The sequence below is a fragment of the Oryctolagus cuniculus genome, chromosome 4 (assembly GCF_964237555.1).
Source record: "Oryctolagus cuniculus chromosome 4, mOryCun1.1, whole genome shotgun sequence".
Classification (NCBI taxonomy): Eukaryota; Metazoa; Chordata; class Mammalia; order Lagomorpha; family Leporidae; genus Oryctolagus; species Oryctolagus cuniculus.
In genome coordinates, this window is record NC_091435.1 from 115,596,153 (window position 1) to 115,619,545 (window position 23,393).

The 23,393-nt window shown below is 35.5% G+C and overlaps 1 protein-coding gene across 1 annotated transcript in view; it reads left to right on the plus strand.

Moving 5' to 3' along the window:
• The window catches only part of SI (sucrase-isomaltase), a 93,751-nt gene that overhangs the window by 63,212 nt on the left and 7,146 nt on the right, over window positions 1-23,393 (plus strand). The window contains 14 exon segments of the mRNA NM_001082266.1: window positions 997-1,059; window positions 2,884-3,000; window positions 4,264-4,351; window positions 6,009-6,147; window positions 9,632-9,765; window positions 13,020-13,054; window positions 13,136-13,252; window positions 15,928-16,076; window positions 18,361-18,445; window positions 18,524-18,580; window positions 19,195-19,232; window positions 19,234-19,245; window positions 19,248-19,319; window positions 21,462-21,550. Of these exon segments, the coding sequence (NP_001075735.1) occupies window positions 997-1,059; window positions 2,884-3,000; window positions 4,264-4,351; window positions 6,009-6,147; window positions 9,632-9,765; window positions 13,020-13,054; window positions 13,136-13,252; window positions 15,928-16,076; window positions 18,361-18,445; window positions 18,524-18,580; window positions 19,195-19,232; window positions 19,234-19,245; window positions 19,248-19,319; window positions 21,462-21,550 (1,195 nt within the window).

Here is a 23,393-nt window from a genome sequence, read left to right on the forward strand (position 1 = left end):
ATTGTGTTGAGGAATGTTCCTTCTAACCCCAATTTGCTTAGGGTTTTCATCGTGAAAGTGTGTCGTATTTTGTCAAATGCTTTCTCTGCATCTATTGAGATAATCGTATGATTTTTGTTTCTCAATTTGTTAATGTGATGTATTACATTGATTGACTTTCGAATATTGAACCATCCCTGCATACCAGGGATAAATCCCACTGGGTGAATGATCTTTCTGATGTGGAATTGGATTTGGTTTGCCAGAATTTTGTTGAGTATTTTTGCATCTATGTTCATCAGGGAGATAGGTCTGTAGTTATCTTTCTCTGTTGTGTCTTTTCCGGGCTTAGGAATTAGGATGATACTGGCTTCATAGAAAGAATTTGGGAGGATTCCCTCCCTTTCAGTCGTTTTGAATAATTTGAGAAGAACTGGGGTTAGTTGTTCTTTAAATGTCTGGTAGAATTCAGCGGTGAAGCCATCCGATCCTGGACTCTTCTTTTTCGGTAGTGCGTTTATTACTGTTTCAATTTCTTCCATGGTTATGGGTCTGTTTAGATTTTCTATATCTTCACAGCTCAGTTTAGGAAGGTTGTATGTGTCCAGGAATCGATCCATTTCTTCCAGGTTCCCCAATTTGTTTGGATATATCTCTTTGTAGTGGTTTCTGATGATTCTTTTTATTTCTGTTGTGTCTGTTGTTACATTTCCATTACTATCTTTGATTTTACAGATTTGGGTACAAGACTAGTTTTTAAAATCAATAACTACCAAAATATTTGGTGATTTGTTTTCCAATATGTCATATTAAAGATAGGGTTAGTATAAAGAATGGAAATAGTCTGCAAATGGTACATATGCATAAACACAAAGTGAAATAAATAATTGAAAGGACTAAGATCTGAGTACCTTGATTCTATAATATGGCTCAAATGCATCTTTATACTTATTTACATCACAAGCACTTCATAATTAATTTATTCTAAACTATTTTTCTACTTTTTCTTTCTCCTAGGTTTGGCCAGACTTGCCTAATATAACAATAGATGAAAGTCTAACTGAAGATGAAGCTGTTAACGTATGTTTTATGTTGCTTAATTATGTAACTCAAAGAAATTCAAAACTGAGATTTAATGATCATTTTGACCAAGAATTCAATTTGAATATTTTCCTTAAAAAAGTAGATGGTGTATTCTAAATGCTCTATATCAGAAAATATTCAGATCAAATTTATATACTTTTTAAATAACAAACTGTGTTATCACTCGGTTACTTAATTATATATTTTATGTCATTTAATTTAAGCAATAATTCTTGTGTTTTTTTTATTGAGGCAGTAATACTTAACATGAGATCCACTCTCTTAATAAATTTTTATGTGTACAATATAGTTTTATAAACTAATAGAGACAATGTTGTGTAGCAGATTGTTAGAATTTATTCATCTTGAAGCATTAAGTTTTTAATTAGTGATTCCCATTTTTCCCTTGCACATAGTCTTGGGTAACCATCACTTTGCCTTCTGTTTCTATGAGTTTGGAGTCATGTAGTATTTGTCATTAGCAGCTGGCTTATTTCATTCAGTTTAATATCTTCAAGGTTAATTAAAAAAAGCAAAAAGAAATAAAAAATATTTTCTGTGTAAATGAGCAGAAAAGTAGAAGATAAGATCTGGCACAATCCTTATTTCTAATTATTATTGTGTTCTGCTGGAAACTCTAGATAGAAAATAATCCCACTAAACCTTTGCTCCTTGTGAGAGAATTATAATCATTGGATAAGATGGTAAAATTAAGTCTCCTTTTAGTTAAAAAATATTCATGTAATATATTCCTAAATCTCCATATTTCCTACTCTCTGTACTTTCTCTGTACATATTGGTGTTTCATATCCCGTTCATAGAGAAGATGATTCTGGTTTTTACTATGTAGTCTTAAAATGGACCAAGCAAGCATTCAGTTTATACCATATTTTGGTGGCATCACCTATTGATTTATCTACATAAACATCAATATTTTGCTAACTCACCCTTTGAAACATGCATGCATGGACTGGCAAGTAGGCGATTTTCATGGTAGTGAGCAGAATAAACATCTCTTATTTGCTGAAACAGAAGGGTTAGAGGTGACCGAGAAAGTGAAGCAGTTTATTAAGAAGGAATGATATATTGATTCAGAGAGTCAGAAAGCTGGGTAAACACATTTAAAATTTATTTGTGTATTGATTGAGAGAGAAAGAGAGAGAGAGACCTCATCCACTGGTTCATTCCCCAAATGCCTGCAACATGGAGCCAGGACCTCAATGCAGATCTCCCATGTTCTTATAGGAATTGGACTACTTCAGCTAGCACCTGTTGCCCGCCAAGTTAAACATTAGCAGGAAGCTAGAATTGGGAGCAAAGCCAGTGCTTGAACCCAGGCACTCTGATATTGGATATGGGTGCCCAAGGTAGTGTCTTTACTGCTGCACCAAATGCCCACACCCAGTAAATGCATTTTTAATCAGGAAAAAGTGACTCAAATATAGGCTTTCTCCTCCCTCACCATTCTTCACAAAGGCAAATGTATACCATGGGGCTCAACAGATACCAAGCTAAAAAACTTCCAGATAGCAATAGAAATATATTGGTGTGCGATCTGAACTGCTTCTTGATTGTCCTCACAGGAACATGAGGCTGTCCTGTCCTCTCTGAATATTGTCTGTGTGTTTTGAGCTCTCGCTGCAGCATAGAGTGGTTAGCAGAAAACCACATACATGTACGTAATGAAAGTTGAGATCAAATGGCCTTCATCTTCATTCACACAAGACTTGTTCATCTGATGTATTTATATATTTCTTTTTTAGACAAGTATGATTTCCCTTAGAATTTTTCTATATATTAACCTGAATTTTGGGTTTACAGGCTTCCCGAGCTCACGCAGCTTTTCCAGATTTCTTCAGGAATTCCACAGCAGAGTGGTGGACAAGAGAAATTTTAGATTTCTACAATAACTATATGAAGTTTGATGGCTTGTGGATTGTAAGTAATTTCTCTTAAGTTATTTATCATGTAATGATTATGTAAAAATTTATTTGACTTTAAAAGTATCAACAAAGTTTTTTTCTATGAAAATGAGCCTACTCCCTTGTTTTTTCCATCAAACTTTATTATGCTAAAGATTGCTAAACTACAGTTTCAACAGTTCAATTTCTGCATGTAGATGTTCTTTTTTGGATATTTTCAACTTGAGCAAGGAACCAAAATAATATTTTAAGCTAATGATAAATATCTATAAACCATTTATTTTATTTTAATTCAAAGTAGAAAAAATCTCACACTAAAATAGGTTTTTGTGTAAAAAATAACAAGCTTTTATAAATTTAACACCATTGGCTCTCAAACAATTTCCTTATTTTAGTTTAACTTTAAAATTTGGTAGTGTAATTTTGGTAATATAATTTAGAGAGAGCATTAAAAAGAGATAGAATTAAATGAATTTAGATTATCACAAGTATTTAATATATGAAATTTTATAAAATACTTCTCTGGCTGTGTGGAGGTGACATTTCTTACTCTTGGTTTTTCCATAATATATTTATTTACTTTTTATTTTAAATTGAAGAAAGAAAGAGTACATAAACCATAGTTTTTAAAAAAAAATAATGAGACAGGAGTTTTTTGTTACATACTTTATTTTGTTACATACTTATTTACATACTTTAAGAAATTATTTTAAAAATATCCCTGAGAATATATTGATCCAGTGAAGATAAACTTTCAAGGTGGAGGAAACTTCTTTGCATGGTTACTAGTCCATGTATCTAGATTATTGTCCCTTATATATGACTACTGAGATCCCACGTTATATACATCATAGAGATAGATACTCTGGAGTTTTCTGTGTTTGTAAAATCCATTTTGTGGTTTTTAAAACAAAAGTAATTGATTTCAGGCTCTAGCAGGAATGGAGGGGAAGATGGTGTTAGAACCTGCACACCACAACACAAGTTTAATTTTTTCTTGGAAATTCAGAAATAAATTGATTTTATATCTACAGTTCACAATACAGGGGATAGATGACATTTTATATTCCTCAAAAGAGGAACTGATTATAAAATTTTAGGCACACTAAGCTAAACTAAATTCTTCAGTGTCAATGTGCTGCAATTTAGTTTTGCTTTTACCATATTTAGCATATGTGATACTGTTCAAATATGCTATTTTAATTTGCTTGCTCTCTCAATTGGTTTTTAAGAATATGTATTGCAAATTTAAGTGTTTGATTACTTTCTATGTTTTAAGGATATGAATGAACCATCAAGTTTTGTGAATGGAACAACTACTAATGTATGCAGAAATACAGAGCTAAATTATCCACCTTATTTCCCAGGTACAATATTGTTGTTATGCCTTTGACATTATCACATTACTATTACTATTAATTAATATATACATACCTATGATGTACAGATTATGAATAACATTCCCAACTTTCACCACCTACCCGCACACTAGACTATACCTTGACCCATCCCCAATTATATTTAGCACTATTTTGAAAGAAAAATAAATACAGGGACATGCTTTAATCTATATGAAAATATTTTACATTTATTTGAAATTGTTAGTTTGACTTTCTTAAAATTTGTCACAGTTTGAATTAATTTTTGTAGGAGTGAGTGTTTGGCATTGTGCTTAGGTACATCCGGTACAAAGTGCATGGTTCAAGTCCCAGTTCTAGCCTTTCCAATCTAACTTCCTGCTAGTGTGCACTCTAGGGGACAGCAGGCAATGACTAATGTTCTTGGTCCCTGACACTCACTTCAGGGACCCACATGGAGTTCTGGTCTCCTGGCTTTGGCCTGACCCAGTCCCGGCTTTTACTGGCATTTAGGGAATGATCCAACACATAGAAGATCTTTCTGTCTTCTCTTTGTCTCTCTGCCTATGAAATAGAAAGTGAAAATGAATAAGTACAAATAAAAAAAAATTAAGTTTGTCTTTAGTCAGAATGAATGAAAGTAAAGTAACAACTTCCTGAACTATGAGAGAAAGGGCTGGTCCACCAGCGTTCATGTTCATTCTCTAAAGTAGGTGGCAAACCTAATTTGTTATTAACATGGAAAATGACAGCAAAGTTCCAAAAAATAAAAATGAGAGAGAGATTTTAGTGAGAAAAAGTGAATCAGAAGACAGGGTTATGTCATTTGTCTTGTTCTTAATTCAAAGCTTTATATTGCCAAATGCAGTTTTTATAAAAATCTGTTTTGTTAAAAAATTTATTTAAGGTATCAAATTTCATGTATTTCATATAAACAAATTTAGGAACACAGCGATACTTCCTACCCTATCCTCCCTCTTGCCCACACTCCCACCCTCCTTCCTCCTCCCTCTTCTATTCCCACTCTCAATTTTTACAAAGATGTATTTTCAATTTACTTTATACTTATAAGATTAACACTACACTAAGTCAAGAGTTCAGCAAATTGCTCTTTTCCATCCAGTGCATAAACATTAAGAGTATACTTATTTTAGGTATTTGTTAATTCATAAGATTAACTTACATTTGCAGATCAGCTTTGCATTTATAATTAGTATGAATAAAATGTCCAAAAGATTTAATAATTATTTTAAAACAATTATTAATGTTGTGTCAAAATTATATGTAGTGGGGCTGGCACCATATGGGCACCGGTTCGAGTCCCGGCTGCTCTACTTCTGATCCAGCTCTCTGCTATGGCCTGGGAAAGCTGTACATAGATGGCCCAAGTCCTTGGGCCCCTGCACCCACTCAGGAGACCTGGAAGAAACTCCTGGCTCCTGGCTTCAGATTGGCGCAGCCCCAGCCCTTGCGACCAATTGGGGTGTGAACCAGCAGATGGAAGACCTCTCTCTCTCTCTCTTTCTGTGCCTCTCCTTCTCTCTTTGTGTAACTCTGACTTTCAAATATCTTTGAAAAATCTTAAAAGATTATATGTAGTTACAAGTTTTCATTTCAATATAAGGCATTTTGTAATACATTAACTTTTTTCATTGATTTTCCCCAGAACTTACAAAACGGACAGATGGATTGCATTTCAGAACTATGTGCATGGAAACTGAGCATATTCTTAGTGATGGATCATCAGTTTTACATTATGATGTTCACAATCTCTATGGATGGTCACAAGCAAAGCCTACTTATGAGTAAGCAATGTTTGTAATTATCCTCTCTGAAACGTTTTTTGTTGTTGTGCTTTTACATTTAATGCTACATATTTTAAAAGTCAGTGATCTTATCTGGTAGCCCCTTTTTCCCAATTGTTCTCTGAAATTTACTTTTCAATTAAGTTAGAAATATTGTTTGGAGCAAGCATTTTGGCTTAGCAGGTTAAGCCCCAGCCAGCGACCCCGGCATCCCATATGGGAGAGAATTTGTGACCCAGCTGCTCCACTTCAATCCAACTCTCTTCTAATGATCTGGGAAAGCAATGGAAGATGGTCTGGGTGCTTGGGCCCCTGCCACCTATGTTGGAGACCCAGAGGAAGCTCTTGGCTTCAGTCTGGACTTGTCTGAGTACTGGCAATTGTAGCCATTTGGACAGTGAACCAGTGGGTGCATAATCTCTATCTCTCTCCCTGTCTATCCTTTCTCTCTGTAATTTTGACTTTCCAATACATAAATGGATATTAAAAAAGCATTGATAATATCAACTTATATATTATCTATATAATTTTTGTATATATCCATTTATCTATTATTATTATTAATTTTCATCTTATTTTAAAAAGAATCCTAGGCTATTTTTATTTTGTTCCCTGTCATGTAGCCAGTAGAGTATCTTGCAAACAGTAGGTGCTCAATAAATAGTGTTGAATAGATGAATGAACAGATAAAATATAATTTGATGTCATGAAAGCTTAGTTAATTCTATTTAAATCAGCTAGCAAATTACAGTCTTTCTGAATGATCTGGTGGTTCTAAACTTTATTGTTCATACTAATCATCAACAGGTTTGGTTTTTTATTTATTTCAAGTTTTATTTATTTATTTGAAAGGCAGAATTACGAAGAGGGAGAAGAAGAGACAGAGAGATCTTTCCTCCACTGGTTCAATTCCCAAATGGCCAAAATGGCCAGGGCTGAGCCAGGCCATAGGCAGGAGTCAGGGGCTTCATCCAGGTCTCCCACATAGGTGACAGTGGCTCCACCACTTTGATCATCTTCTGCTGCTTGGCTGGATTGGCAGTGGAGCACGCAGCTCACAAATCGGTGCCCGTATTGGATGGTGGTGTTGTAAGACTAGGCTTTACTTGCTACATCATTGCTGTGGCCCTTCACATCATTTTTAAGAAACTCACATGAGGCCAATGATGATTAAATATACATCATTGTTTGTGTATCTAGTCTTTATTATTGCGTCAAAGAAAACTTTCTTCAATGATAGGAATGTTCTATAATTCTGTATGTAGCCAGATATGTTTATCGAGCAATGTTGTTAGTGTGACTCAGCAATCAAATTTTAAAGTTTATTTAATTTTGGTTAAATCACTAATTATGAAATAAAAGATAATTAGTGGCCACTACATAAGTCAGAGTAAATCTAAACCACTAGCTATCGATTGCACATTGTTCACCTGGAGATAGTTTTTCCTTCTCCTCTGCTTCTCCTCCACCCACCTCCTCCTCCTCCTCCTTTCTCCTTCCTCTTCCCACCTTCTCCTTTCTCCTTCCTCCTACTCCTCCTCTTCCTCCTTTATTTATTTATTTGAAAGGCTGAGTTACAGAGAGAGAAGGAGAGACAGAGAGTGCTCTTCCATCTATTGATTCACTACCTAAATGTCCACAATGGCCGTGGCTGGGCCAAGCCAAAGCAGGAGCCAGGAGCTTCATCTGGGTCTCCCACATGGGTGCAGGGACCCAAACACTTGGTCATGTTGCCCTGCTCTCCCAGGCACATTAGCAAGGAACTGGATCATAGTGGAGCAGCCAGGGTTCTAATTGTGCCTATATGGGATGCTGCCATTGTAGTCCAGTGACTTAACCCACTTCTCAGCAACACCAGTCCCCACCTGGAGATTATTAATAAATGCTGATTTATTTGGTCTATTATATTGTGTCAAAATCTGGATTTTAAAAGTTTCTCATGGTTCTAATTAGCATACAGGGTTAAAAAACAACATTGAAGTATATGATTGAAGTTGGTAAAAGATTGGAAAACATTTTGGAGGAAAGAGTATGGATAAAGTTTCTCACATTATTGCACCTGCTAATCTTATCTTGTACATGCTTATCGTCCCTACTACCTAACTTTTAAACAACCCAGAATAGATGCGTTGAAAAGCGTTTCATGATTATATGACTACGGACTTGTCAACGAAATCCCACAATAGGGACCCCAAGGTGGATCAGAGTGGAAGGGTCAGGATAAGCACCAAACACTTTGATCCATGCTCCTATTAATGCACCTGGGAAGGCAACGAAGGCTCAAGAATTTGGGCCCTTGACACCTGTGTGGGAGAACTGGATGAATTTCTAGGCTCCTGGCTTCAGCCTGAGCCAGCCCCAGATGTTATTGCAGCTACTTCAGGGGTAAAACACTGGATGAAGATCTTCATCTCTCCCCCTCTGTCTGTTGCTCTGCCTTTCAAAGATAATTATAATATATTTAAAGGATTAGACTTTAAAGTTACATTGTTGGTAATGGTAAATGATTTTTCAAATAAATATTCTGTATAAAAATTTACAGAGGAGATTCTTCCAATATAGGCACTTAGATTTTCCTTAGCAGAAATTGATTATGAAAATGCTTTCTGCAGAATTATTTTTAATAAGAAATCTAAGGAGGTGTATGTTCACTAAGTAGTTTTATGCATTGGAAAAGAGTTTTTGTAAGCCTAAGAAGCAAGAAAAAAATCCTTCATGAATATATATTTCTTGTGAGTGAACATATTGAGAATTTGAGATGGTCTTGCTTTTGTAAATAATTTATGTTAATTAAATAAAACAAGCTATGGTTGCAAACTCAAAATTTCTTTTGATAGTTTTCATATAGGTTTTAGATCATTGATTATTTTTTACAGAAGTACACACTTATTTCTTGTTAAATGTCAGTAAATATTTGAGGTATATATTGAAATAGTTATACTCCAAAGGAGCTGGTCCCTTTATATTTTTTGCAGAAAAATGAAACAATGAAGATAGTTTTCTTACATCATCTTTTCAAAGATGCAAGTAGGAAATTTTAAGTTAATGAGTATAGTGTTGTCTCTGTTGAATATATCATCTATGTCTCTTTAGACTGATATTTTCAGTCTCATATCTTTATTTTGAGATATTCATTAGTTTAAAAAAATCTTTGAACTGACATTACATGCCAACGTTCTATTTGGCTAATTAGTTAAGTTTACACTATATATCGAGTTAGCTTGTATTCATTGAAAAAATGCATTAAAGCCATTTAATATCTGCATAATACTCTGGAAAATGTTCAAGAGAATCATATTTTTTCATGCCCAAGAGGTTTTCATAGTATAGCAGACAAAACTCACATATAAAGTATTAGTTGTAATAAGATTCAACATAAACACCATAAATCAAACACTTTTACTCAGTGGTTATGAGTAGAAATATTTGATGAAAATATCGTATAGGTTAACAAAAACTCAGAATACTTTTTTATGTACATCAGTGCCTTGCAGAAGACAACTGGCAAAAGAGGGATAGTTATTTCTCGTTCTACATATCCTACTGCTGGGCGATGGGCAGGACACTGGCTTGGAGACAACTATGCACGGTGGGACAATATGGACAAATCGATCATTGGTATGTGAGAGTCTTCATCTCCATTTTTAGTCTTTTGAATTTTTCCTTTGATAACCGCTTATGCTGTTGCTAGTTCATGTAACATAAATTTTCAAAATTATGTGCTTCTGTCCTTGAGTTTTACAAGTCATAGCATTATGAAAAACCACTGGCCCAAGAAATAAGATCAAGGATGTTGTGCAGAAACTATGCTACTGATTTATTTTAAAAATAATTTTACTGTTTTTTCAGTTTCTTTATGAAAAGGGCAAGAGCTAGAAAAGAGAACATCTAGAACTACAAATTAGAAGGGAATAGAAATTATGGATTCTACAAAATAACAATCATTGAGAGATGCTAAAGAATATTTCAAACTAAATATTTAAAAAGATATTTGACAATGGTAGAATAAATTATAAATAAGGCACTATGAACATAAGTGAAATTGACACTTTGAGATGATTATTATTTAAAGTCCTTGTCTTTGCTCCTGAGGAACAGTGGCTTTTCTGCTTACTACTTGTTGAATTGTTTATTTAGTGGAGAATTAATTCGTGATTACAAAGTAAATTGAAAGCATATAATTGTGAAAAATAAAAGAAAAATAAGAAAGGAAAGAAGAGAGATGATGTGAGCCAGGGGGGAAGGAAGTATATTTATGTTCTTAAAACTGTATATATAAAATACATGAAATTTGCTCCCTTTATATAAATAAAAAAATTAAAATACACTATAATTTTAAAGAAGTGGTACATTTTTGTTTCACCTTTAGTATTAAAACGTCTTATAATGAATAGATTCAGGGCTGGAGTCATGGCTCACTTGGTTAATCCTCTGCCTGTGGCGCCGGCATCCCATATGGGCGCAGGGTTCTAGTCCCGGTTGCTCGTCTTCCAGTCCAGCTCTCTGCTATGGCCCAGGAAAGCAGTGGAGGATGGCCCAGGTGCTTGGGCCCCTGCACCTGCATGGGGGACCAGGAGGAAGCACCTGGCTCCTGGGTTCTGAACGGCACAGCACTGACCGCAGCGGCCATTTGGGGAGTGAACTAAGGGAAGGAAGACTTTTCTCTCTGTCTCTCTCTCGCTGTCTATAACTCTACCTGTCAAATAAATACAAAAAAATAATGAATAGATTCAAGGTAAACAAAGTTTATAAATATTGTTTAAAAAAAGAACTAGAAAATCAAATGTATTCTATTTTATTGAAGTGATCATTTCTTAGAGAATTTATTTTTTTTAACTTTTATTTAATGAATATAAATGTCCAAAGTACAGAATATTGATTACAATGGCTTCCCCCCCATAACGTCCCTCCAACCCGCAACCCTCCCCTTATCCACTCCCTCTCCCCTTCCATTCACATCAAGATTCATTTTCGATTCTCTTTATATACAGAAGATCAGTTTAGCATACATTAAGTAAAGATTTCAACAGTTTGCTCCCACACAGAAACATAAAGTGAAAAATACTGTTTGAGTACTAGTTATAGCATTAAATCTCAGTGATGTACAGCACACTAAGGACAAAGATCCTACATGAGGAGTAAGTGCACAGTGACTCCTGTTGTTGACTTACCAAATTGACACTCTTGTTTATGGCCTCAGTAATCACCCTAGGCTCTTGTTATGAGCTGCCAAGGCTATGGAAGCCCCCTGAGTTCACTGACTCTGATCATATTTAGACAAGGCCATGGTCAAAGTGGAAGTTCTCTCCTCCCTTCAGAGAAAGGTACCTCCTTCTTTGATGACCCATTCTTTCCACTGGGATCTCACTAGTGGAGATCTTTCATTTAGGTTTTTTTTTTTTTTTTCCCCCAGAGTGTCTTGGCTTTCCATGCCTGAAATACTCTCATGGGCATTTCAGCCAGATCCGCATGCCTTAAGGGCTGATTCTGAGGCCAGAGTGCTGTTTAGGACATCTGCCATTCTATGGGTCTGCTGTGTATCTCACTTCCCATGTTGGATCATTCTCTCCCTTTTTTATTCTATCAGCTAGTATTTGCAGACACTATTCTTGTTTATGTGATCCCTTTGGTTCTTAGTCCTATCATTACGATCAATTGTGAAAAGAAATTGATCACTGGGACTAGTGAGATGGCATTGGTACATGCCACCTCGATGGGATTGAATTCGAATCCCCTGGTATGTTTCTAACTCTACTGTTTGAGGTAAGTCAGCTTGAGCATGTCCCGAATTGCACATCTCTTCCCTCTCTTATTCCCACTCTTATATTTAACAGCGATCACTTTTCAGTTAAGTTTCAGCACTTAAGAAGAATTGTGTATTGATTACAGTATTCAACCAAAAGTATTAAGTAGAACAAACAAAAAAAATACTAAGAGGGATAACATATTAAGCTGCTCATCAATAGTCAGGGTGAGGGCTGATCAAGTCACTGTCTCTCATAGTGTTCATTTCACTTTAACAGGTTTCCTTTTTGGTGCTCAGTTAGTTGTCACCTATCAAGGAGAACAAGTGGTATTTGTCCCTTTGGGATTGGCTTATTTCACTCAGCATAATGTTTTCCAAATTCCTAACAGGGATCACTTTTCAGTTAAAATTTAAACACCTAAGAATAATTGTGTGTTAATTACAGAGTTCAACCAATGGTACTAGAACAAAAAAAATACTAAAATGGATAAAGTATTACATTGTACATACAGCAGTAAAAAACAACGAAACTCGGTCATTTGCAACAAGATGGAGGAATTTGGAAAACATCATGCTGAGTGAATTAAGCCAGTCCCAAAGGGACAAATATCATATGTTCTCCCTGATTGGCGACAACTAACTGAGCACCCAAGGGGAAACTTGTTGAAGTGAAATGGACACTATGAGAAACAGTGACTTGATCAGCTCTTGTCCTGACGGTTGATGTACAATGTAATATTTTATCCATTTCTTAGAGAATTTAATCAATAAGAATAGTTAAGTTTATTTCAAATAATAATGACTTATTCTTAAATAACTACACAAGCATTTTCTTTATTTTTAAAAATGAAACTGGGAAAATCCACTACTGATACATTGTGCCACTACATTTTCATAACAGTCTCTGCTCCTAGTATATCATCATACAAGTGTCAAGGCAGCTGTGTTCTGTTTTTATAAACATTATTGACACTATTCAGAAAATAATATGCAATAAGTAAAGAAAATGTACTAACAGTTTTAAAAATACCTCATTTAATTGGAGATGATATTAAAAAAATTTTTTCATTACTAGAAATAAAAAATATATGAAATAGTAGTTTTTAAATTTTTTCCTATTTTTTAGGTATGATGGAATTTAGTCTCTTTGGAATATCATATGTAAGTAAATTTGTTTCATTTATATTCACGAAATATAATATAAACCATTGAACGTGTATTAAATGTAATAATATCTTTTAGACTGGAGCAGACATCTGTGGTTTCTTCAATGATTCAGAATATCATCTCTGTACTCGCTGGACACAACTTGGAGCATTTTATCCATTTGCAAGAAATCACAACATTCAATTTACTAGAGTATGTAATATCTGCATTTGATTTCTTTTTTCCAACCAAATTTAGAAGCTTTGGAATAGAAAGTGCCTTAACCTTCTGATTTCCAGATCAATGTTTTGAATCTGCATATTCACGGAAGACATCTAAACCCATTACTCTGAGATTTTCTGATTGGAAGCATAAACTCCATTATATGTTAGGGACCGTGACTGTATGTTTACTGCTGTCCTATATAGTTTGGAAATAGTAAAAAAGAAACTTATGGCCTGGAACTTTTTTCAAATGGTAATGAAAAAGAAAGAAGTCAGATTCAAGCTAAATCTTGAGAGTTAAAATCATTTGCATGAATGAATGATATGGGCAGATATATAAGACAAATTATAAAACAATTTATTGAAATGCAGAGAAAATACAAAAGGAAAAGAGATGAGGACAAATTTCTGTGTGGTGGCACATCTATGCACTTTATTAAATTGACTAAAGAATTGTTGAGTGATTATAGAGGTAACGCTGAAAATCAGGGAAGGTATAAATAATTAGAAACTATATCTAAAAAATATATACTTTGTGACACTGAATTTCAGTGCAGGGCAGATAAAAGACAAATTAGCAACATGTGCATCATAGAAGAATTGAAAGTAGAACTGATTTATGAAGAGTGGGTTCTAAACTAGTTACTGAAATGTCTGCCACCTCTAGGAAATTTTAGTTAAAATAAAAGGAGAGCATAGAAGGACAGAAGGAAAGAAGGCAGGATGGAGCACTTTTTGGAAGAGTTTGGGAGTATGGCAATAGAGATAGATATAATATGATGGAATAAAAATATTTTAGTAGGAAAAAGTTACTGTCAACAGTGCAATCTAGAAGGCTGTAATATCAGGGAGTAGGGCAGGAATCTGTAAAAGCGTGGAATGGCATTAATTCAGCATGTGTTTATCGAAAGTCTACTACTTAGTACTTATAGTCTGTGTCCTAGTTATTCATATAGTCTAAGGATGATAAAAGATGATATACAATTATATATACACCTACAGCCATGAACGCGCGCACACACACACCCACACACACACACACACACATATATATATATATATACATTTACATTTAGATAGATAGATAGTATGTTACATACAAATAAATGGTGTGTAAGAAGGAAAAATAGAGTGGCTAAGGACGTAGAGACTGATGAGAGTCTTGTTTTAGAAGGAGGGGTTAGGGAGGTATAGGATGAAGTGACGTTTGAGCAGAGAAAATAAAGATAAATAACAGGAGGAAAATTCAGGTGGGAAAAACATGAAAACCCTGAGATACTAATGTGGTTGGAGTTTCTGAGAAAAATAAAAAGAAGGATAGGGCCCAACATTGTTGCATTGCAGGTTAAATGTCCTGACTGCTCCATTCCTGACTCAGCTCACTGCAGATGGCCTAGAGAAGCAGCAGAGGATGGCCCATGCCATCCACATGGGAGAAGAGGAAGAAGCTCCTAGCTCCTAGCTCCTTCCTTTGGCCTGTCCCAACCCTGGCCATTGCAGCCATCTGAGTAGTGGATCAGCTTATGGAAGATCTCTCTCTCTCTCTCTCTCTCTCTCTCTCTCTCTCTTCATAACTCTAACTTTAAATAAATAAGTAAAATCTTAAAATAGAAAAAGTAAGAGAATTAGAGATTTTTTAAATAAAAATCTATAGATCATAAATTTACCTATCAGTTTAAATATGTTAATATTATTACATTTATGAATGTATGGCTTACAAGTTATATCATGCATCAAAATGTTTAATCAAAATTGTAATAATGAAGTCAGTAAGCCACAAATATGGTTTTTGCTGCTTTCTTCTTACTTGACTTCGAATTTAGTAAGAATTAAATCACATAATATTTCTTGAACCACTTTTACTTTCAAGGTTTTGCCTATTCTTACACTACATATACCAGTGTTAAGTCAATCATCATTAAAACTTCCTTATTCCTGAAATTGATAAAAATTGGAAATTTCAGAAATACAATATAGATCTAAAGAGCCTCAGTCCTGTTGACAGCAACAAAAAGTATTTCTCATTGGAATTATATGATAGCCTTGTTTAGGCCTCTGGAACAAATTAATGTATTAAATACTAATCACTTTCTGTGACTATTATTTTCTAACTAATATGTGCTGCAATGTTTTACTTTTAATTTTCCAGACTCAAACATGTTCTCTATTTCATTCAATATTCGATCTTCTCTTCCTTCTTTATTATTAATTCTTCAGTGCCTGAAGAATTTTTTTTCCTGAGCACATAAAATGTGCCAGATCACCATGATAAGCTCTGAGTGTTTGCTTATTTCAATACACTTTTATAGACTGCAGCTTCCTTTTCTTTCTTATACTTCTCACCTCCAAAACTGAGTAATGCCAACACTGATAATATAATCACCATCTATTAAGATGTGGACTCTACTTTGCATATTCATCTGCAGTAAATCAAATCCATAGGCTTAATTTTCATTATTCTTATTAAATTGTTAATCCTGTGTCTTCTTTCTCTCTGTTTTAAAGGGTAGGGTTATCATTGCTTAAGATTTTTCTGAATAAAGTTTGCACTGTATGACAATGAATTAATATAATTTCCTACTTTTTTCTTTAAATATCTATATGTTTGTATATTATGACTAAATAAAAATGAATTTACGACTATTTTATTTTTCTTTGTTTCAGAGACAAGACCCTGTTTCATGGAATCAAACTTTTGTTGAAATGACAAGGAATGTTCTGAATATTAGATATACTTTATTACCTTATTTCTATACACAATTGCATGAAATTCATGCTCATGGTGGCACTGTTATCCGACCCCTTATGCATGAGTGAGTACAAATTGTTTTTCTACCACAAAGAGATAGCTTTCATTTATTTGAGTCTTATAATGTTTCATAGTCCAACATAGAACATTTTAGATTGGGAATTTTTTTGTTGTTCTTAGCATTCATTTTGAATTAATAAAAACTGGTTACAAAAATAAACCTACTAATAGAATAATATATGCCTTTAATAAATGAAATAATTTATTATTTAAATTAATAATTTCTTAAAAAATGACTACTGTATACCAGCCATGAATCAGAAAATTACATATATAACTACATGGAGTATTTTTAAACATTTCTGGGGATAAGTCATGATATTCATCACAATTTACTTAATTGAAGTTTACTACAGTTATGTAAATCTACAAAATATTGATGCCTTACTGTAGAAGTTCTTCCCACCTCTTACTAAAGGTATGGAAATAGGTTCCCTAGACCAGTTTCAGCATTATTCTTGGAAATTTGTTTTAGATTTATCCCTTACAACTTAAAATGAGGGAGCAGAAGTTCATATTAGCAGTTAAATCCTACATCAAACTGTCTGGGTTGGATTTCCGGCTCTGGCTCCTAACTCCAGCTTCCTGCTAATGCAAACCCTGGTAAAAAACTAGTAATAGCTCAAGTAGTCGGGTACTTCCCACCAATGTGAGAAGATGGGATTATGTTCCTAGTTCCTGGCTCTGACCCTGGCCCAGCCCCAGCCACTACACATGGAAAGTTAACAAGTTGATGACAGCTTCAAATTATTAATTTATCTAGTGTAATCCTTTCTTTATTTCTGATAGCATTTGATTGATCTCCTTTCTCTTTCGCTTATAGACTTTCCTCCTTTTCTTAAATTCCTTTAAATGTCCCAGGAGAGCTATGGCATTGACTCTGGACTGAGTCTTCAATTGGAAGGATTATTATTAACTATGCAGATTCTTGCCCTATTGAAAATGGCTGGAACTTTGCTTTTTGGGTTGTTGATAAAGTAGTAAGCTGAGCAGTCCAGTTCAGCATTAGTGTCAGATTTTAATACAATAAAATTTTAAATAAAATCATTTAAAAATAAACTTTGAACTTTTATTTCAATTGAAGAAGAAATGTGAACATTTCATTGTGACTTTTCTCAAATGATACAAGAGATTTTATGTTTTCTAGCCATTTATATATAATATTTGAACACCTGATAACATATGGAAGCAACTTTAAGGCCATGAAAACCACTATGAGAGAGCTCTAACCTGAGGAGGATAGGCAAACTCTAAAGTTAACAAATTGAATTCTTACAAGTTTCATAATTCTTTTTGAGAATGTTCACAGTTTGAGTTTCCTAGTTTTTGTTCATATACTAGGTGAAGTTAACATTTGCACTTCTATATTGCCTCTTCCAAGGCTATTTCTTTCAGTTACCCTGTGTTCTATCATAATCTTTTGCATTTTTTCAGGAATATTTATTCAGTTATATGTAGCTTTACTCATAAATTATTACACTGTGCATTAAAATCCAAATGATGAGATTATTCTCATGGTTTGGTTTTCATTTTTAAATATCCATTTATTTATGTGAAATGCAGTGTTACTGGGGTGGGGGAAGGAAGAAAGAATAACAGAGAGAGAAGAGAGAAAGAGCAAGTTTCCATCTGCGGGTTCATTCCCTAGATGACTCCAGTGGTCAGGATTGGGCCAGGTTGAAAAAAAAAATAGAGGAGTCTGGGGCTCCATCTGGATTGCCCACATGGGTGGCAAAGGTCCAAGTACTTGGGCCATCTTCCACTGCCTTCTCATCTGCATTGTCAGGGAGGTGGATCAAAAATGGACCAGTCAGGACTCGAGCCAGAACCATACTGGATGCCAGCATCTTAGGTGGTGGCTTAACCCACTGTGTACAACATTGGCCTCTGTTTTTCATTTGCTTCAAATTTATTTATTTCTTCAAAAGGTAGAGTGACTAGAGTGGGGGGGTGGAGAGAAATAGAGAGAGAAAGAGAGACAGAATCTTCACCTGGATCACCTATGTGGGTGTCAGGGGCCCAAGGATTTAAGCTATTATCTGCTGGCTTCCTAAGCACATCAGCAGGAATTTGGATAAGAAATGGAGGAGCTAAGACTTGAACCCACACTCTAATATGGGATGCCAGCATTGCAAGTGATGGCTTGACCTACAGAGCCACAACTAACCCCTATAATTTGGTTTTCATTTTAATCCAAAAACCCATAGTATCAAATTTAAGTTGAATAGTGTTTTATGGTATCCAGATGAGATAATATTATTTGATTTATTTTTTCTAATTTTTTCAAGGTTCTTTGATGACAGAACAACTTGGGACATATTTCTACAGTTTCTGTGGGGTCCAGCATTTATGGTTACCCCTGTGTTGGAACCTGTAAGTCCTACTATTATTTTGCTCACAAAATTGTTTGTTTGTATGTATGTTTTTAATTATTGTATCTTTAATTTCCAGTATACTACTGTTGTACGTGGCTATGTCCCTAATGCTCGGTGGTTTGACTATCATACGGTAAGTATTTAGGGAATTCTGGGGACTGACTGAACAGAAAGAGGTAACAGTTTGGATGCCTATTGATAGTAACCAATGCTATATTTGGTCTACTTTCTATTTGAAAACAATAAAATATGTCTTGCTAATTAGAGCTGAATCAAATTAACACATATTGAGAGTTAATTTATTCTGCTATAGTATGTTATCAGGTCATTGATTCACTTTAAGAAATAAAATGAAAGTGCACATTGTATACAGAAAGGTCATTCCCCTTTACTGGATATGCAAAATGATCATTAAAACTAAAGCACTCCCTCTGAGAATAATGTGCATGACAACTCTAGAACAGCTTTTGTGACCTTTCAAAAATTCATACACATTCTGCCTATGAGTTCCACAGAAACAAATAGCTATAAATCACTTTCAGAGATAGCATACAGACCTAGATTGAACTAGCATGACTTAAGGGTATGCTTTAAACAGCATGTTTTCCTGACTATGTTTGTGTATTTAATATTTCATAAATCACAAAGTATGTCATTTGATCTTATAAATGTGCCACCTCAAGTACCAATGTTACTTATGACTCCATTTCTGGCCCTCTTGATTTTGTTTCCATTTCTCATTTTCAGGGAGAAGATATTGGAATCAGAGGACAATTTCAAGATTTTAACACTCCTTATGATGCAATAAATCTACATGTTCGTGGTGGTCACATCCTACCATGTCAGGAACCTGCTCGAACCACATTTTTAAGGTAAGTGAAATGTTGTTGAGATCATATTGAACCATTATCAAGATGATATTAAAATCTGTGATGCACTAAACTGGAAATGTCAGGAATTAGGAATGGTCTGAGAGTTGACCCGCTTTTAAGCTATTAAGTTAGCCTGTGGCATAGCACAAAGCAGAAACTTTCTGTGAATTTCAACATTCTTTGGTCCCAAAATCCCATGGCAATGAGATGGAGTAGCCCAAGTAGATGCTGCACAGGTAGCAGGTTTTGTCACAGCCAAGGAACCCCAAGTTTAGGGAAGCTTTGTATAATGTGTGGTTTATTAGTCAACATTTAATGACTTTAACTAAGATAACAGGAATTACTAAGGAGGAAATAAGGTTTGTATCAGCTTAGAGTTTTGGAGAGTCACAGTTCAAGATCTTACAGCCCCATGAGTCTGGTGTTTGATGGAGAATGGCAGTGGTGGAGCCCATTTGGTTAACCAGAGCCAGAAAACTGCTGGACCAAACTTGGCTTGCATAATCAACTCTCTTATAAGGACTGCCTTCTTAGGACAAGCCCCTAGCGACCCTAAAGATTTTCTAAAAGGTCTGCTGTCCAGACAAGACAGTTAGATAAGTCTCTATCCTTAAACCTTTATGTGGGTGGATAACATGCAGAAGCAATGACAAATGAGTAACTTGTACCTTGAATGACTTCCTCCATTAGCTCATCTTTTTTCTGCCTGTGATATGTGAAAAAAGCCATGATATACTTCATGAAAATATAGTATTTTATGAGCCTCTTTTTCTTTCTTAAGATTTATTTATTTATTTAAAAGGCAGAGTTAGAGAGAGAGGTGAGGAGAAACAGAGAGAGGGAGATCTTTCATCTATTTAGTTTACTTTCCAAATGGCCACAACAGCCAAGGTTGGGCCAAGCCAAAGCCAGGAATGGCGGCAGGGTCCAAATACTTGGGCCATCATCCACTGCTTACCCAGGAGCATCATCAGGGAGCTCTATGGGAAATGAAACAGACAGCTTACCCCACTGCTAGCCCCTGAACCTCTTCTTCAATACTTTATTTTTTAGAGCACTTTTAGATTCACTGCAAATGTGAGAAGAAAGTCCATAAAACCCCTATCCCATCTGGCACATTCAGTTTCCTCCAGTATTACCATACCCCAGAAGCACAGTACATTTGTTACAAGCGATCAGCCTACATTGATACTGTTAGGCAAGGTCTGCAGTTCATATTGGGGTTTACTCTCAGTGTTACCTATTCTGTGGGTTTGGGCAAGTGTACCATCACATATGTACAGTTTCACTGCCCTACACTTCTTCTGTATTCCATTTATTTATTGTGCTTTAATCCATTGTATCTACTGATCTTATTACTATCTCTATAATTTTGCCTTTCCAGAATGTCACATCGTTGGAACTGTACAGTTTGGAGCCTTTTGCTTTCTTTTTTTTTTTTTTTTTTTTTCATTTAGTAATAAAATTAAAAATTTCCTGCATGTGTTTTCATGGCTCAGTTTCTCATTTCTTTTTAGCACTGGATAGTTCCTTTTTTGAATCTCTTTATAAACATTCAGTATTGCTCCTTTCCACCTCTTTTCTGTTTCCTTTTCTCTGCTTCCATTTACCTGTCCTGAGTTATATTTCTTTGCTCATTATAGTCCATGAAAATATAGCTATCTATTGATAGTATCACCATTCTTTTAAGTTAGTAAGTCTCCTGCTGTTCACAGAGGAAGCTGACCTGTTTCTTAGAGGACTTGTCCCATAGTAAGATAAAGAGTAACCTAGATGTCTTATTTATCACCATTCTTAAGTAACCACCTGGCCAGTAGTTTCCCTTTTTTGCATGAAGACAGTCCAACTTGCTGTACCACAGCACCAGTCCTGAGACAACTTTTTATTTGTTACAATGGATAATTTCTTGAGATCAAAGGACATATAAGATATATTCTATGCAATAAGAAATAAACTATAGTCATATCATTCTTATTAATGTATTTAAAAGTAGAACTCTTGATTTTCTTTATCTAAATCGGTTTGCATTTTTTGTAATTATGTTTATTTATGTTCCTTGGGTTACTTGCATAGATGACAATACCTAGCTATACATATGCTGTCATACAAACATAAGTAAAATTATATATTTCTTTTTTAAAGTCGACAGAAGTACATGAAGCTCATTGTTGCTGCAGATGATAATCACATGGCACAAGGATCTCTCTTCTGGGATGATGGGGACACTATAGGTGAGTATTCTCTTTGATAGATAAATGTAATTGATGCCGCACATATTCTTTCACATCCTATTCTTGTACTTTTGAAGCTTACTACAAAGCTATTAATAACATTTAAAGCCAAAAACATCTAATAATTAGTTGGATCAATTTAAATTTTTTTTAACTTTTATTTAATGCATATAAATTTCCAAAGTACGACTTATGGATTACAATGGCTTTCCCCCCATACCGTCCCTCCCACCCACAACCCTCCCCTTTCCCACCCCCTCTCCCCTTCCATTCACATCAAGATTCATTTTCGATTATCTTAATATACAGAAGATCAGCTTAGTATACATTAAGTATGGATTTCAACAGTTTGCTCCCACACAGAAACATAAAGTGAAAAATAATAGATGATTTTTTAAAATGATGATGAAATCAGAGCAGACCTATTGTCATGTTTAATCCCAGTGAGAGTCAAGTTGGGAATTGATAATTTCTTTTTTTTTTTTTTTTTTTTTACAGAGGATCAGTTTAGTATGCATTAAGTAAGGATTTCAACAGTTTGCACCCCCATAGAAACAAAAAGTGAAATATATTGTTTGAGTACTCGTTATAGCATTAAATCTCAATGTACTGCACATTAAGGATAGAGATCCTACATGAGGAGTAAGTGCACAGTGACTCCTGTTGTTGACTTTACCAATTGACACTCCTGTCTATGGCATCAGTAATCTCCCTATGCTCCAGTCATGAGTTTCCAAGGCTATGGAAGCCCTCTGAGTTCTCCGATTCTTATCTTGTTTAGACAAGCTCATAGTCAAAGTGGAGGTTCTCTCCTCCCTTCAGAGAAAGGTACCTCCTTCTTTGATGGCCTGTTCTTTCCACTGGGATCTCACTCGCAGAGATCTTTTGCCAGAGTGTCTTGGCTTTCCATGCCTGAAATACTCTCATGGGCTTTAACTGAAATGTGATCCCTGTTGAACATGGTGGTGGGAATGGGAGAGGGAAGAGATGTATAATTTGGGACATGCTCAGGCTGACTTGCCCCAAGTGGTGGAGTTGGAAGCATACCAGGGGATTCCAAGTCAATCCCATCGAGGTGGCATGTACCAATGCCATCTCACTGTTCCAGGTGATCAGTTTCAGTTCACAGTTGGTCATGGTGAAGGGACTGGGAGTCAAAGGGAGCACATAGACAAGTCTAGTACCTGCTAACGCTAACTGATGGAGTAAATAAAGGGGAGAGTGATCCAACATGGGAAGTGAGAATCTCAGCAGACTCATAGAATGGCAGATGTCCTAAATAGCACTCTGGCCTCAGGATCAATTTAAATTAATAAGCAATGCCACAAGCCTTTAAAGACTCCCTCATCATCCTAAATATAACTAAACTCTATGGTAGATATATAAATGATTAAGAAATTTATGCAGGCATGGATAATATATTTATTGGTGTTTTCCTTCCAGACGTTAGCATTGTGCTTTTCATATCACTGATATTTGGTGTGTGTAAGTTCCACTCAGACGGATCCCCACTTTCTTTCCTTTTTTTTTTTTTTTTTTTTTGACAGGCAGAGTTAGACAGTGAGAGAGAGAGAGAGAGAGAGACAGAGAGAGAGGTCTTCCTTCCATTGGTTCACCCCCGAAATGGCTGCTACCGCTGGCAGCCAGCACGCTGCGCAGATCTGAAGCCAGGAGCCAGGTGCTTCCTCCAGGTCTCCATGCGGATGCAGGGCCCAAGCACTTGGGCCATCCTCCACTGCCTTCCCGGGCCACTGCAGAGAGCTGGACTGGAAGGGGAGCAACCGGGACAAAACCTGGCGCCCCAGCCGGGACTAGAACCCAGGGTGCCGGCACTGCAGGCGGA